Here is a 14,405-nt window from a genome sequence, read left to right as displayed (position 1 = left end):
TTAGGCCAGATGCTGATGTGGTCCTTGGTCAGTTAGTGGGAGTGATGGGCAGAGACCTTGGAAGCAGCCCCTGAGGCTTTCAGGAAATGTGTGGAGTGGTGGAGAGGACCCCTAGGAAACACTGTGACATCTGGAGCTTGGCGCATGGACACACAGGGTGCTCTGCACCTTTGGCTTTGAGCTTGGCAAAGTCAACTCTGAGGCTATTCTAGTTATGAATATGCACAAATTCTGCCCTCAGTCAACCACCTGGGACCCCCAGAGCCTCAGTCACCATTTACCTAGGAGGCTTGTTTGCAGTGTGGGGATGGGCGGGGGCTTCCCAGGTGGCTCAGTGGTAAAGAATCCGCCTGCAATGCAAGACATGGAAGGTTTGATCCCTGAGTGGGGAAGATCCCCTGGAGAAGGAAATGACAACCCACTCTAATATCCTTGTCTGGGAAATCCCATGGAGAGAGAAGCCTGGCAGGCTACAATCCATGGGGTCGCAAAGAGTTGGACATGACTTAGCAACTAAACAACAACAGAAAACCCCTGTTAACTGTGGGGCTCAGAGCACTGCAGGGCTGGTGTGGGCAGCATCTGTTTCTACAGGTAAGGCTAGGGCTGATGGGAGAATCCAAAGTGGGCCACCCAGTCCCCGGTCTCCACAGTCAGCCAGCATCGGGCTCCAGAGATGGCATCATTTCAGCCAGGACAAGGTTAGACCTCAACATTCTGGAGCGTGTGCATGGCCATGTTTCTGGAACTCATTTCCTATCTAAGTCCCCTCCTATTTTTAACCACACTTGACTTTAACAAACAGGATTTGAGTATCTGCTACATGTTAAGCTTTGCGGCAGAAGAAAGAATAGCAATCGTGATAAAGGCAGTTGTCCTAACACAAGTGATCGTTTCTTTATCTGTAACAAGGGATAATAATAACATCCACCTCCTAGAGTGCTGTGAGGATTAAATGAGATCTTCCCCATAAGGCACTTAGCACATAGTGCCTGGCACATAGTAAGTGCACAGTAAATATTACCCATACGAATAATAGCTATTACAATTAAGACAGCCATTTATGAGGGCATGGAGGCTCAGAGAGTTTGAGTGCCTTGCTTAAGATCACACAGCTTGGGAGCCTGAATGAGGGAGCTCCAGGGTAATGGGAGAGGGTGACTAGTTCTCCAGAAGCTCCAATTCAGTGTCCTGAGTGAGCTAAGGGAAGGGCAGATGGTCCTGGGGGCACTCTGGCTAGGCAGTAGCAGGAAGGTCCCACGAGGAGGTGATATTTCTCCAGGGCCTCACTTGGTGAATGGGCTGTCATCATGGAAAGAACAGCAGGTGCGAATGCAGGGAGGCGCAGACACATAGTAAACTCAGAACAGGAGAGTGCCTTGGGTGGAGCACTGGGAGAGAGGGCTGGGCAGGGAGGCTGCAGGCAGATGGCAAAGAGCCTTGAATGTATGCGGAGGACTGACACGGGGCGACAAGGACCCCACCAACTGTACCCTGAAGAGGCTGTATGGTACAATGGTTTAAGACCAGGCCTCTGGCACCTTCCTGGTGATCCAGTGGCGAGGACTCTGTGCTCCCAATGCAGGAGGCCCGGGTTCAGTCTCTGGTCAGGGAACTAAATCCCACACACCACAACTATAGAGCCCGCATGCCACAGTGAAGATCGGAGCGCCCACATGCCACCACAAGACCTAGTACAGCCAAATAAATAAACAAATAAATAAGGGACTTCCCTGGTGGTCCAGTGGTTAAGAATCTACCTGCCGATGCAGGGGGCACGGGTTTGATCCCTGATCTGGGAAGATCCCACATGCCTGTATGCCACAACTCCTGAGCCCATGCGCTGCAATGGAGACCCAGTGCAGCCATAAAAAACCAACCAACCAAACAAACAAACCTGGGCCCTGGAGCCAGTCTGCCTGGGGTCACCTCCACAGAACAGGGCCAATAGCAGCACATGTACTCCAGGGCTGGAGGAATAAGCCAGGAGCCCCTAGCCTCGGGGTATGTCCCCTCAGCCTTTGTCAGCCTGGCTGCCAGGCACGTAGGTTTGACCCCAGTGCTGAGACGCTCAGAGGCAGTTACAATCTCCAGGACAGAGCTTCCTTTGTTCCCTTATGGCCAGACTGCCCACGGCCAGTTGCCCAAAGAGGTGGGTGCAAGAGGATGTGCCTACGTGGACGGGGGAGGTTTGTCTGGCGGAAGGTGCTTTCTGGGTCATCTGCCCTTGGAAATCTAGACAGGAAAACTGTGCCTCTAAGACCCTCTGGGAATCTCCTCTTGCAGCAGTTAAGTTGCCCGAACAGCAGAAGTAGAATGAATTCCTGACTCCTATTGGCCAATTTTGCCTTCATTTTGGGTCCCCCCGCACCTGTGCACCTGGCTCGGGGTCAAGTCTGGGTCGATGTTGCCTCTGGAATGGCTGCATCTGTCTGGGACCCCACTAGTGCCAGACTGTACCAGTTTGAGGGGCCCTCAGCAGCAGAAGGTACTTTCTATGCTCACTTTCTGGGATGCTGCGATGTTTTTAGGCCACCAAGAGAGACCCTGGCCAGCCCAGGCTCTCTGTTTCCTGGGCCTTCCCATCAGAGCCACACTTCTGATGCTCAGGGTCTCCTCCTAGCCACGTGCCCTGACTTGGCCTCCATCTGTCTTCTTCCCCATCCCTTCAGGCCTGCACCTGCTGTTTGATTCATGGCTCCTTCTGCTTCCAAGGAGGTCAGAGGCTCCCATCACTACTGGTTGGAATCTGGAACCATCACCTGCCACTTGGGTGTCTTGGTACATACATTTCCCAGGCTCAGGGTGCTTGCAGGAGAGGGTGACTGGGAGGGGCTGGGTGTGAGGCCTCCAGGAGGCAAATCTCAGAGGGAGCTCTGGCCCAACCTCTGTGTGGTCTCCCTCCCTCCCTTCCTACCTTCTTTTCTTCTTTCCTTTCTCTCTTAAACAGCTTTATTGAAATGTAATTAACATAGCATAAAATTTACTCATTTAAAGTGTACAATTCAGTGGTTTTCAGTATGCTTGCGGAACTATGCAACCATTCCCCATAACCTAATTTGAGAACATTTCATCACCCCTTCAAAGAAGCCCCATTAGCAGCACTCCCCATTTCCCCCTCCCTTCCCAGCCCCTGGCAATCGCTCCTCTCCTTTCTTCTCCTGGCGTTCATTTGTCAAGCAACTGTCAACAGTGAGGCCAGAGCCCCAGGTTCGCAGCTGGAATTACCCCTCCCTCAGACCAGGACTTCAGGCGGCAGAACCTCAGAATCCCACAGTCATTCTTTCCAACTTGCCTACTCACTCCCTTGTGGTTTTAGTTCACCCACTCATCCTCCTCATTTATCCAGGGAGGTGACAGGAGACCCAGAGAAGGGAAGAAACCTGCCCAAAGTCATGCAGTGGTTGGGAACACAACTCCTGGCCTGGAGTACTCTGCTTTCTCAGCTCCAAGCTGCCTTCCCCCAGCTGCCCCCTACACATTCCTGGGCCCAGTCACTCTTATAACATTGTACTCCAGTTTCTCCATCTTGTAAAATGAGAATTATAACACCTACCTCACATATCATTGTGAGGATTAAATGAAACCTAAAGCAATCCTGTATGTAGAGTTTAGCCCAGTGCTTGGCACATGGCAATCCCTGGGTAGAAGCAAGTTAAATCACATCGATTTAGCTTGGAATGCCAGGCCCTGCACACTCTGGTTGTTTGGGATGGGTGGCGGTCCTCCCCCAACCCGTGAAGATGACGATGGGAGCCACTGAAACTGCCCAGGTCCTAGTCACTGCTTCCCCGTCACCTGGGAGCTGGTGATGTCGGCAGGGCTGGCGGAAGGTTGAGACTTGTCATGATGACTAACAACCCAGAGCTGTGGGAGTCTGGTTAATCAGCAGCATCAAAACTTCCTGTGGCTGTTTGCAAACAAGGGCCACCCCCAGAGGAGGAGGACCAGAGGCAGGGGAGAGGCCATGGGGCTGCTGAAGAAGCTGGGTGAGCCATGCTGGCAGCGCCAAGAGGCTGTCAGGTGGTCAGGAGCCGGGGTTGTGGTTGTCCGGAAAACATAGCTTCCCTCACCCGGCTGCTGCCTCTGCGTACCTGCTCCTGCCCCCTGAGAAATGAAAAGTGATTGCAGATACCAGGGTCTCTTGAGTGATTTACTTTCCAGGAGTGACTGATAGGTGCTTCCCAAGTGGCGCAGTGGTAAAGAATCTGTCTGCCAATGCAGGAGATGCAGGAGAAATGGGTTGGATCCCTGGGTTGGGAAGATCCCCTGAAGTAGGAAATGACAACCCATTCTAGTATTCTTGCCTGGGAAATCCCATGGACAGGGGAGCCTGGAGGGCTACAGTCTATGGGGTCGCACATGAGTTGGACACGACTGAGCATGTGAGTGGCTCTCGCGAGAACACAGGATGAGGTTGCAGGCTGGGGTCAGAGCAGAGACAATCTTAGTAATGCTGATGGCCACCTGAGCAGTCTGCCAAGGTTGTGGGATGTTCCAGAACCCACCTGGGAAGGTGTCTGGGGGCTTAAAGAGCAGACAGAAAGGGGGTGCGCTGACTCAGCTCTCTTAGCTGGGCCTAGGCCAGCCCAGCAGACAGAAACCCAGCAAAGGAACCAGACACTCCCCTCCCTGACAGCCATCGCTCAGGCGTCTAATGTGCCTCATGCCTCACGGGGGAACCAGCCCAGGCGAGAATTCCAGATCCAAGAGAAAAACTGTAAATTAGTACAAAAAGTAGCTCTCGTCTAAAATGCTGCCAGCGACAGCGTAAAGTGTAAATTTGGTACAGCCCATCTGATGGCAATCTGGCAACATGTTTAGAAAGTGTAAGAAAAAAAAATGATCAGACTCTTTATTCAGATTTTATGAAGTTAACAACCCCACTCCCCCTCTCCTGTCTCCTACCCTGTCCCCAGGGCATGAACAGGCTGTGTGTAGGGAGATGTCACAGCAATGCTGTTTATAAATGTGTAAAAATGGGAGCTACTCACATATCTGATCCCATGGAATGGCCAGTTCAGTGGTGGCAGAGCCGTTCAGAGGTATATTATGCAGCCATTTAAAATGTTTATTCTTTTCAGTCATTTTTTACAGGGTGCTAGGTGTACCCCACACCGTGCAAGCCCAAGATCGAATGGGCCCTGGGCCTCATCCTCAGTCTTGGTCCTGCAGTTCAGAAAAGGGGAGACCTTAGTAGGAAAAAGTCACTTGGAAAATCCCTTGTTCTATGATGTAACGTGAGAAAAAGGCAGAGTAGAAAATTGTCTCCACGGTCTGCCTCCCACTATAACCGCAGCTGGTGCACCAGATGCCGGGCTCTGGGTGTAACGTGTTTGCTCTTATTTACTTCTCACACCAGCCCAATGAGTTAGTTACCTTGTCACAGGAGGAAACTGAGGCACAGAGGAAGTGAAGGAGCCAGAGTTCAGACCCCCAACCACTTGACCCTCAAACCTAGTTTTAACCATTGCTCTCTACTGTCTCCCTTTACTACAGAAATAATGTCTTTTGAAAGTTAACAGTGTTCTGAGCTTCCCTGGTGGCTCAGACAATAAAGAATCTGCCTGCAATGTAGGAGACCCGGGTTCGACTCTTGGATCCGGAAGATCCCCTGGAGAAGGGAATGGCTACCCACTCCAGTATTCTTGCCTGGATACAAGAGCCTGGAGGGCTATGGTCCATAGGTCATATAGAGTCAGACATGACTGAGCGTCTAACACTGTCACACTTTCACTAGAGAGAAAATCTGGGCCAATGACAATAAGTGAAGAGTGGTGGGGTTTGGGGGCATGGATGATTTGTCCTCTCTTGATTTCTACTACATTTGTGCAGGAAAAAATAAAAATTGAAGTTAAAAAACAAACCCCTACCCCAGCAATCTAGAATTTGCAGCAGATGGGGAAAAATGAATGGGGAAGTTGAAAAAAAGCAGGGATGATGTGAATAATGCATGTCTTGGCTTAGAACAAGGAGAGAGAGAACGATTTAGGAACAAGAAGAGAGCCAGGGAGGGAGCTTTTTGGGAAAGGAAGTCCAGGGCTTCTGGATGATCCCAGGAAAGGGCTGACTCAGAGGGAAGCCGTGGAGGCAGGGCTCATCTCCCTCGGTCACCCTTCCTCCATCTCTTTATTACCTGGTATACTTAAGTACATATCTCCTTAGTGTCTGCATTCCTCTCATTTTTTAGACTACAGGAAATGATAAGGGGAAAAAACTCTCTGTTTCCTTTCTGCCCTGGAATGCTAGGAGAGGGGTATCTGCCAAATTCTTCCTCAGATCATCAAGAGGCTTCAGGTTCCCCTCACCTGGGAGCTGGGAAGCACTGCTGAGCCCAACTTCCCTGGCAAATGCAGCAGGTCAGTCACTGTCTAAATATTTTAGAGCAAGAGTGGTCTGGGGGGAAGGTTGCCTTGATTCCCAGCAGAGACCTTTGGAAGTGGGAGCAAGCTTTTCCTCGTTAATACAGCTTTTAGAAGGAGGGAGGGCCCAGAGGGGAGGGGAGAGGGGAGAGGCGGGGACCATTTGTTCAAATACCCGATGGGCACTGAGTGCTAAGCTGAGCCTGTAACAGAGGAGAGTCAGGATTAACAGTCCAGCCCCGGGGTCATCTAAGAGCCCACACCTTCACGTCCACTGAGAAGCGTGACTTCCTCAGAGCTGGGAGGTGTGAATCAAAGGCCAGCACCCCCCTACCCCTGCAAAGAGCCAACCCCCAAGTATGCTCAGAGATCAAAGGCTTGAGTCCTGCTGCTGGTGAGGAGTCAAACTCGTGCTTGCAGGGCTGGGTGCAGAGCCCTGCCTGTGCCCTCCTGGGATCCTCCAAGCTCTTTCTGCACTGTCCATGACGGGATGTATCAAGTCTACTGGAAAGGCTTCAAAACAGCAGCTAATTGAGTCAGAATTACTTACTGTGTGACTCAGCTCCGGGAGGTACCCTCTGACTTCAAGAAGCTGTTTGTTACAGGAACATGTACTGATCACGCTTTTCACAGGGGCAGGGGGCTCCTAACTGACCACATTGGAATGATTCCCTAAGAATCCTTTCACTTACTCCTTTTTTTCTTTAAACTTTTTCTTCTGTATTGGGGTATAGCCAATTAACAAGTAGTGTTGTGACAGTTTCAGGCGAACAGCAAAGGGACCCAGCCATACATATACATGTATCCATTCTCCCCCAAACCCCTCTCCCATCCAGGCTGCCACATAACATTGAGCAGAGTTCCCTGTGCTGTACAGTAGGTCCTTGGCTGTGTTGTTCGATCACCAAGTCATGTTTGATTCTTCAAGATCCCATGGACTGCAGCATGCCAGGCTTCCCTGTCCCTCACCACCTCCTGGAGTCTGCTCAAACTGATGTCCATTGAATTGGTGATGCCATCCAGCCATCTCATCCTCTTTCATCCTTTTCTCCTTCTGCCTTCAGTCTTCCGATCACGCTTGTTGGTTATCCATGTTTAATATAGCAGTGTACGTCTCATTAAGTCTTTTATGTTATTTACACGGGAAGAAAGTCTGTTCATACATGTTTAGCGCAGCCTGTTCTTTCCCTCTGTGATCCCTGTGTGATCTCGTTCTTTATTTACCTGATGTGATGCCAGGCACCTACTGCCTGTTGGACCAGAGTCTGTAGCAGAGGCCTTCCCTGTAATCCAGTTAGGAATGAGTCCTGAGCTCAAGGAGATGATGGTGTAGACAGGAGAGACCTTTACAATCCAGCATGGGGGGTGCTGCAGGGGAGTGAGCAGTCAGGAGACTGTAGTGCCTGGTAGGGTCAAGGAAGGTGACCTCTAAGCTTGAAGGAGAAACAGGAGCCGCCCAGGTGAAGGTGGGTGGAGGCTGGTAGGAATGAGGTGAGAAGAGAGGCCTCTAGAGAACAGCATTACAAAGGCCTGAAGGTGACTGAGTCTCAACCTCAGTCATTAGAACTGGAAAATCGTGTACATCTTAGGTGTGCTTAACTCTGATTGCTACAAGAATCAGATCAAACAGAACTGGCTTATTATCACCCCCTTTTTGCTGCCCTCTATGCAGAAGAACCCCTTGAGCCCTTGACTACCTCTCAGATGGGTGCCTGAAGTTAAGGGCTTTCAGACTCTTTGAACAACAATGGTGTTGCCCCCTCTTTCCTGGAGGATGGGTCAATGTGGATACGAGCCTGCAGCGTTCCATTGTTCAGGCACTCAGTCGTGTCCAACTCTTTGTGACCCCATGGACTCAGTATGCAAGGCTTCCTGTCCTTCACCGTCTCCTGGAGTTTGCTCAAACTCACGTCCCATTGAGTTGGTGATGCCATCCAACCATCTCATCCTCTGCTGCCCCCTTCTCCTTTTGCCTTCAATCATTCCCAGCATCAGGGTCTTTTCCAAAGAGTTGGCTCTTCGCATCAGGTGGCCAAAGTATTGGAGCTTCAGCTTCTGGCCACTGCATTCTTATGGCTCTCCCAGGGGCATCTATGCCTCTGCCAGGGGGCAGGTAGGCTGAACCCAAGAGTCCTCACTCATGGGCTCAGGACCTCAGCATCGGGGTGGCCAAGTTTCACTTTCCGTGTGGCTGGGGAGAATTGGCAGCCTCCATATCAAACCATCAGTGAAGTTTCTGGGATAGAAATATACCCCGAAGTCACTGATATGTAGTTTCTGACATTGTGCAACCTTAAACTAAATTCCAGCAATCATAAAGCAATTTGGTGTTGCATTTCAAGTCAGAGTTTTACTGGAATTTGGCAAATGCTTCCTCAACCATCTCAGTTTTCTTTTTCCTTCACTGGTGCTTTGAACTTAGTAAACTCCAGCACCTATATATATATGGTTATACTGTATGTTTGTGTATATGTATATATACGCAGGCTTTCCTGGTGGTTCAGTGGTAAAGAATCCACCTGCCAATGCAGCAGACATGGGTTCAATCCCTGGGTCAGGAAGATCTCCTGGAGAAGGAAATGGCAACCCACTCCAGTATTCTTGCCTGGAGAATCCCATGGACAGAGAACCCTGGAAGGCTGCAGTCCGTGGGGTTGCAAAGAGTGAAACACAGCTTGGCGACCGAACAACAACAACAACATGTACACACACACACACACACACACACACACACACCCCTATTGGGTTCATATCTCAGCAGTAGCATACACCGGGTTTGTCAATGAACTTTAGGAGGCTCAGTTTCCCCTCCTGAAAATGGGGGCTATGATGGTACCCACCTCATAGGTGCTTGGGGTTAAACGAGATCTTGTTTTTAAAGAGCTCAGCGCAGTGCCTGGCACAGTGATAACTGTGATAAATGGTAGCTATTATGTGCAGAGAGGAAAAAAAACTGTACTAAAATGTTGGCAGCACTTATCTCTAGTGGGTGGGATTATGGTTACAATGAACATCTATTACTTTTGTAATCAGAGGAAACGAACAATAAATGTTATTATTAATTTAAAAATCTGGCTTCGGCTTTGTCGAAAGGAACCTGCAGTTAATGTCAACGTGCCGGCTGTAAGTAAGACAGGGCATCCGGTTCTGTATCAGGACTTGGAAAGACAGATACTCCCACCCGATCCCTCTGCCCAGTCAAACATTAGGGTCTATAATGAAAGGAGATACTTGGTCAAGGATCTAGAGAAAATTTGTCCTCATCTGACCTTGCAGTCCCCCTGACCACTGCTGTCTGCGGGGCAGTCAAAGAGAAAGTGCCTCTCAAATTATGACCGGCTCTCCTATTGGGAGGGTTTTCTGGGGTTCTTAGTTAGAAATCCAACTCTATAGGAAACCATTCCACAAGAGAGACTCGGGACTTCCCTTGTGGTCCAGTGGTTAAGACTCCGCACTGCCAATGCAGGGGACGCAGGTTTGATCCTGGGTCCGGAAACTAGAATCCCCCATGCCTTGTGGCTTGGACAAAAATATAAAAACAAAAACCAGAAGAGTGACAGGCACCCTTTATTGGGCTTGCACTGGGACATCTCAGTGAGAAGATAAAACACATGAATCCATTTTTAGTAGGAGATTGGGAGTGTCCTGGTCTAGCATCCAGGACCATCTGAGGCCCAGGACCTTGGCTCTGCCTCTGGTTGAGATTCTTGACCGCCAGCCCAGTGCCTGCTCAGCAACACGAGACAGAATCCACCTGGAGCTGCACGTCCCCCTCCAGTCGGTTCATCCTCCCCTCCTGTTAAACAGGAAGAGGCAGAGAGCACCCACCCTCCTGGGATTATCTGCGGGAACCATCAGCCTGCACTGGGCTGGCTCCTGAATTTCTTTGCTCTCTCCTCCTTCTGCACGCTGGAGGGGGAATATTGCTGCTGACTCTGGAATAAAATGCCGCCTCTGTTTGGGAGACAAAGAACAGAGTGGCTCCTCCGGGTCAGCTGGCTCTCCTTGGCTGGCAGGCTCCCTGCCTCCCTGCCTCCCCCAGGCTGCTTCTGGGACATCCTCTGAGGAAGGCCGTCTGGGTCTACACCAGGAGCTGCTGTCTGCTCCGAGCCGGCATTCTGAATGTGTTTTCACTGGAGATTAAAGGAATATTTTACCTTAAAAAATCCCAAACAGCTTCCCTGCTCTGCAAGACATCTATCTCTTGAGAGGGGGTATGAGAGGGGAACAGGGCCAGGGAGGAACAGGGGGCAGCAGGTGGTGCCCTGGCTAGGGAGGCAACCTGGCCTGTGTACTCCTACTAGAGCTAGTGAGAATGTATGTGTGAAAACGGGTGTGCTGATGTGTGACAGTGCATGCATGTGCATGTGTGCTCACCAAAGCGTATGTTGTTTAGTTGCTAAGTCAAGTCCGACTCTTTTGCAACGCCATGGAGTGTAACCCGCCAGGTTCCTCTGTCCACGGGGTTTCCCAGGCAAGAATACTGGAGTGGGTTGCCATTTCCTCCTCCAGGGGCTCTTCCTGGACCTGGGATCAAACCCAAGTTTCTTGCACTGGCAGGTGGATTCTTCACCAGCTGAGCCACCTGGGAAGCCCATGAAAGTCTGTACTGGGGTTAGCAACATCGGAATGTTGCTCTGTGGAATGTGAGGAAGAGTTCAAGAGCATGTGAAGAAGCATGTACAGCATTTGTGGGAAAACAAGGGGGAAAGTCTGAACTCCCTACGGGAATGTGAGTGCACATTGGAAGTGTGTGAGAATGTGCAAGTGTGCACACATACTAGCTAGAGTGTGTGTGCTAGAAAGTTTAAAAAAAAGTGTACTACTGTTTGTGAGAAACTGTGAAAGGTGGTGAAGGAGCACTTGTGAGAATTGTGTGTTAGTAGTAACTAGTGTGTGCAAAAGTTTTGTACTAGGGTTTGAGAAGGTGTGGATGAGAATGTCAGTTTAAGTGCAAAAGCATGCACGTAGGAACGAACGTTGGGATGTGTGTGAGAACTGTGAGTGTGTTCATGTGGACTGACTAGAGCGTGTGTGCAAACCTGTGAGAGCCGCCTGTATTGTATGTGAGCACGTAGGACGGCTCGTGTGCGTCTGGGGTGAGCGCGCACGTGTGCACGGGATTGTGCGGAGCGCCGGGAGACCCAGAAGAAAGGTCTGAGAGGAGCGGGCGGCCCCGCGTAAGAGTGTGAGTCTCTGTGTGTGTGCACGCGGGAGCGCGCGCGCGTGCCGCCGCCCCCCCGCCGGGGTCTGAGCCGGTTGCCATGGGAACGCGCCGCGGCCCGAGTTAATCATTTCCTGTGGAAAGTGTGCGGGAGGGGCCGGAGCGGGGCGGGAGCGGGGCGGGCCAAGGAGGCGGTGGCGTGGAGCTGCCTCCCGCCGGCGGGCCGGGCCGGGCCGAGCCCCGGGCACTGCGGCGACGCCGGGATCCTGCCTCCGCCAGGCCGGTGAGTCCGGGGCTCGGGCGGGAAGAGGGAGGGCTGGGCGCTCGGGTTCCGCCCAGCCCGTCGTTCGGGGTGTCGCGTCCGGGATCCCCCCTGCCCAATCCTGAGGTGGGGCGCGGGAAGGGCCGGGCCCGGGAGACCCAGACCTGCGCTATCCCGCCCCAACCCCCGCCCCCAGCGCTGTCCAGCCGGAGCCGATCAGAGCATGGGGGCGACACGTCCCCTGGAATGCGAGCAGCCTCGGGACCCCCTTTCCGATTTCAATGGCCCGGGAAAGCCGGAGATTGCCGGGGAACCGCGTGCCGGTCAGCGCCGCCCCCTCCCCGGGCCGAGGTCCCCGGGTCCGCAAGGCTCCCTTGAACGCTGCAGTTTCCAGCCCTCCCACCGCGTAGGTCCCTTGGGCAGTTGACTTTCCCCTTCGCAGGGCCGGGATGGGGTGGGCTAGCCGCAGGTTAGGAAGGAGGGCCTGGGCCGGCGTCCCCCTGGGCAGTGGGGAAATTGAGCCTTTGACAGCTGCAGCCTGGTGGGGAGGGGTTCCCAGCTGGGAGGGCCAGCCCAAGCCACCTCTGTCAGCACCCTGTTGTGAGTTAGAGCGGAACTCTGGCGCAGTGAAGGGCCTGGTCCTGGCAGATTTTAAAGAGGAAGCTGTATTTAAATTCTCAAGTACGATTTGTCACCAGCTCCCCCCCGCCCCCCCCCCCCACACATTTGTCTCAAGGTTGGGGGTCCTGGCCACACCTGGCCTTTCGCCTTCTCTGGCTTTCTGTCCGCCTGAGGCTGAGCGAGCAACTCTGCTGGCCCAGGCTGTTCCCCATGCCCTTGATAAAAGTAGCCCTCTCCTTGGCCAGAGCGTCATTTGCGAAGAATGCAGTCTGAGAATGGGGCCCTGTATTTGCAGTGACTGGACTTGAGGGATGTGGGGGTAATGAGTTCTGCTTTCCTTCTGGGCACCAAGGAACAGAGGCTTTGAAATCTGGGTTGACCTGCGATACCCAGGATGTGTGACTGTGTGCAAGGGAGGTCCAGCCCTTGTCCACCCTCCCAGACCTTCTGCCCCCTCTCCCAGGAAGACGGAGACTATGTTTCCTGGGCAGTGGTCTCTGGGCAGTTGTCAAGTCTGTCCCCCAATCATTGCAGCAACCCTGGTCTGGGGGAAGGGGGCTGCACCTCTGCCACCCTGGCCTAAACATGGAGAGGTCGATGGGGCTCTCCTGCAGCCCGCCCCTGCGCTCACCCACCGCTGGACATAGGTCACTGAAACATTAAATTTGCGGGGGGGAGGGTTCTTTGTATATGTCAGTATTGTTCTTAATGTTGTGTATATGTATTGTCCAAACTTTACACCAACCCTATTAAGGTAGAGTTCTCCCATTTCAAAGATGGAAATACTGAGGCTTAGAGACAAAGTCATTCTCCCAGGGTTGCACATCTACTAAGTGGCGCAGCTGGGCTCTGAACTAGCTTTTGGTCGTAACCACGCCGTGCCCCCATCACCCCGTCCTATGACCTAGGTCTTTGAGTCTCCAGTCTTGGGCTGTTTGAAAGTCCTTGATGCGTTTGATTCTCACATCCCACAGACTGCTAAATTCAGCTACTTTTTCCTCTTCAGGATCTTGCACACACCCTTCCTCTTTCTTCCTGATATCTTCCTGCCTCCCAACTTCCCTTCCTGAAAGCCAAGAAATAATGTGTCCTTGTGTCCCTGCCCCTCAGGCTTAGCTGATCTCCTTAAAAGTCTTCTAGGGGCTTCCCTGATGGCTCAGCGCATATAGAATCTGCCTGCAATGCAGGAGACACAGGAGGTGCAGGTTCGATCCCTAGGTTGGGATGAGCCCTGGGTAGGGATGATCCCCTGGAGAAGGAAATGGTAACCCACTCCAGTATTCTTCCTTGGAGAATTCCCATGGACAGAGGAGCCTGGTGGGCTACAGTCCAAAGGGTCGCAAAGAGTCCAACACAACTAAGCCCAGAGGCACGTGAAAGTCTCCTTCAACCATGGAATCGACCTTCAGTGCCCTTTGCCATCTCACCTTCCAGCAGCTCAGCATGCAGGTGGAGCCTGTCTCGCTCCCTCCTTCTTTACCCACTGGGCAGCTGATCCTCAGGGCAGATTGTGTGCCCAGCTCTGTGCTGAGTAGCCTGGAGAAGGGGATGTCTGGCTACGTCTCCACTCCACACTGGTCTATCTCCATTTCCTCAGCGGAGCTGCCTATAGGCAGCATTAACGTCCATTCTACCCTTTGCGCCCGCAGTCCTGACCCCTGCCAGGGAGAGGGCACCCAGGAGACTCCTCCTCCAAGGTGTCTTCCTTAATCAAGGAAGGCAGAGACCAGGACTCCCTAGCCAAGAGCCTTCTTGGGTCTTCTTCAGTCTTCCAGGGCTCAGCTCTGCGAACCTCAGGCAACCCATCCTTGGGCTCTTCCTTCTCTTGCCTCTCGATGCTTCAGTCGTTCCTGTTCCTCTGTTGACCCAGAATGTGCAGATCTCTCCTTTTCTAAATTCCACATCCTCTCTTTCCCGTCCTAGCCAACTTCTCCAAAGAGAAGGAAGTGGCAGCTTCCTCTAGCCACCTTCACCCCACCTTAGACCTTCCCAGGCC

At 52.2% G+C, this 14,405-nt stretch overlaps 1 protein-coding gene across 7 annotated transcripts in view; it reads left to right on the top strand.

The window, feature by feature from the left end:
- The first annotated feature begins 11,756 nt into the window (after positions 1-11,756).
- KIFC3 (kinesin family member C3) overlaps positions 11,757-14,405 on the top strand; it is a 34,546-nt gene continuing 31,897 nt past the window's right edge. For 4 of the 7 annotated variants that reach the window (XM_059877439.1, XM_024978963.2, XM_024978958.2 and 1 more), the window contains exon 1: positions 11,757-11,809. Coding sequence is in view for 3 of the 7 variants with exons in the window: in XM_059877438.1 (XP_059733421.1) it covers positions 12,012-12,194 (183 nt within the window). In the remaining 4 variants the exon portion in view is untranslated. Of the gene's footprint in view, positions 12,195-14,405 lie in introns of all 7 variants that reach the window. The other 3 variants (XM_059877438.1, XM_059877435.1, XM_059877436.1) reach the window with 1 other exon arrangement.

This window comes from Bos taurus, chromosome 18 (genome assembly GCF_002263795.3).
Source record: "Bos taurus isolate L1 Dominette 01449 registration number 42190680 breed Hereford chromosome 18, ARS-UCD2.0, whole genome shotgun sequence".
Lineage (NCBI taxonomy): Eukaryota > Metazoa > Chordata > Mammalia > Artiodactyla > Bovidae > Bos > Bos taurus.
This window is presented reverse-complemented; position numbering and strand designations above follow the sequence as displayed.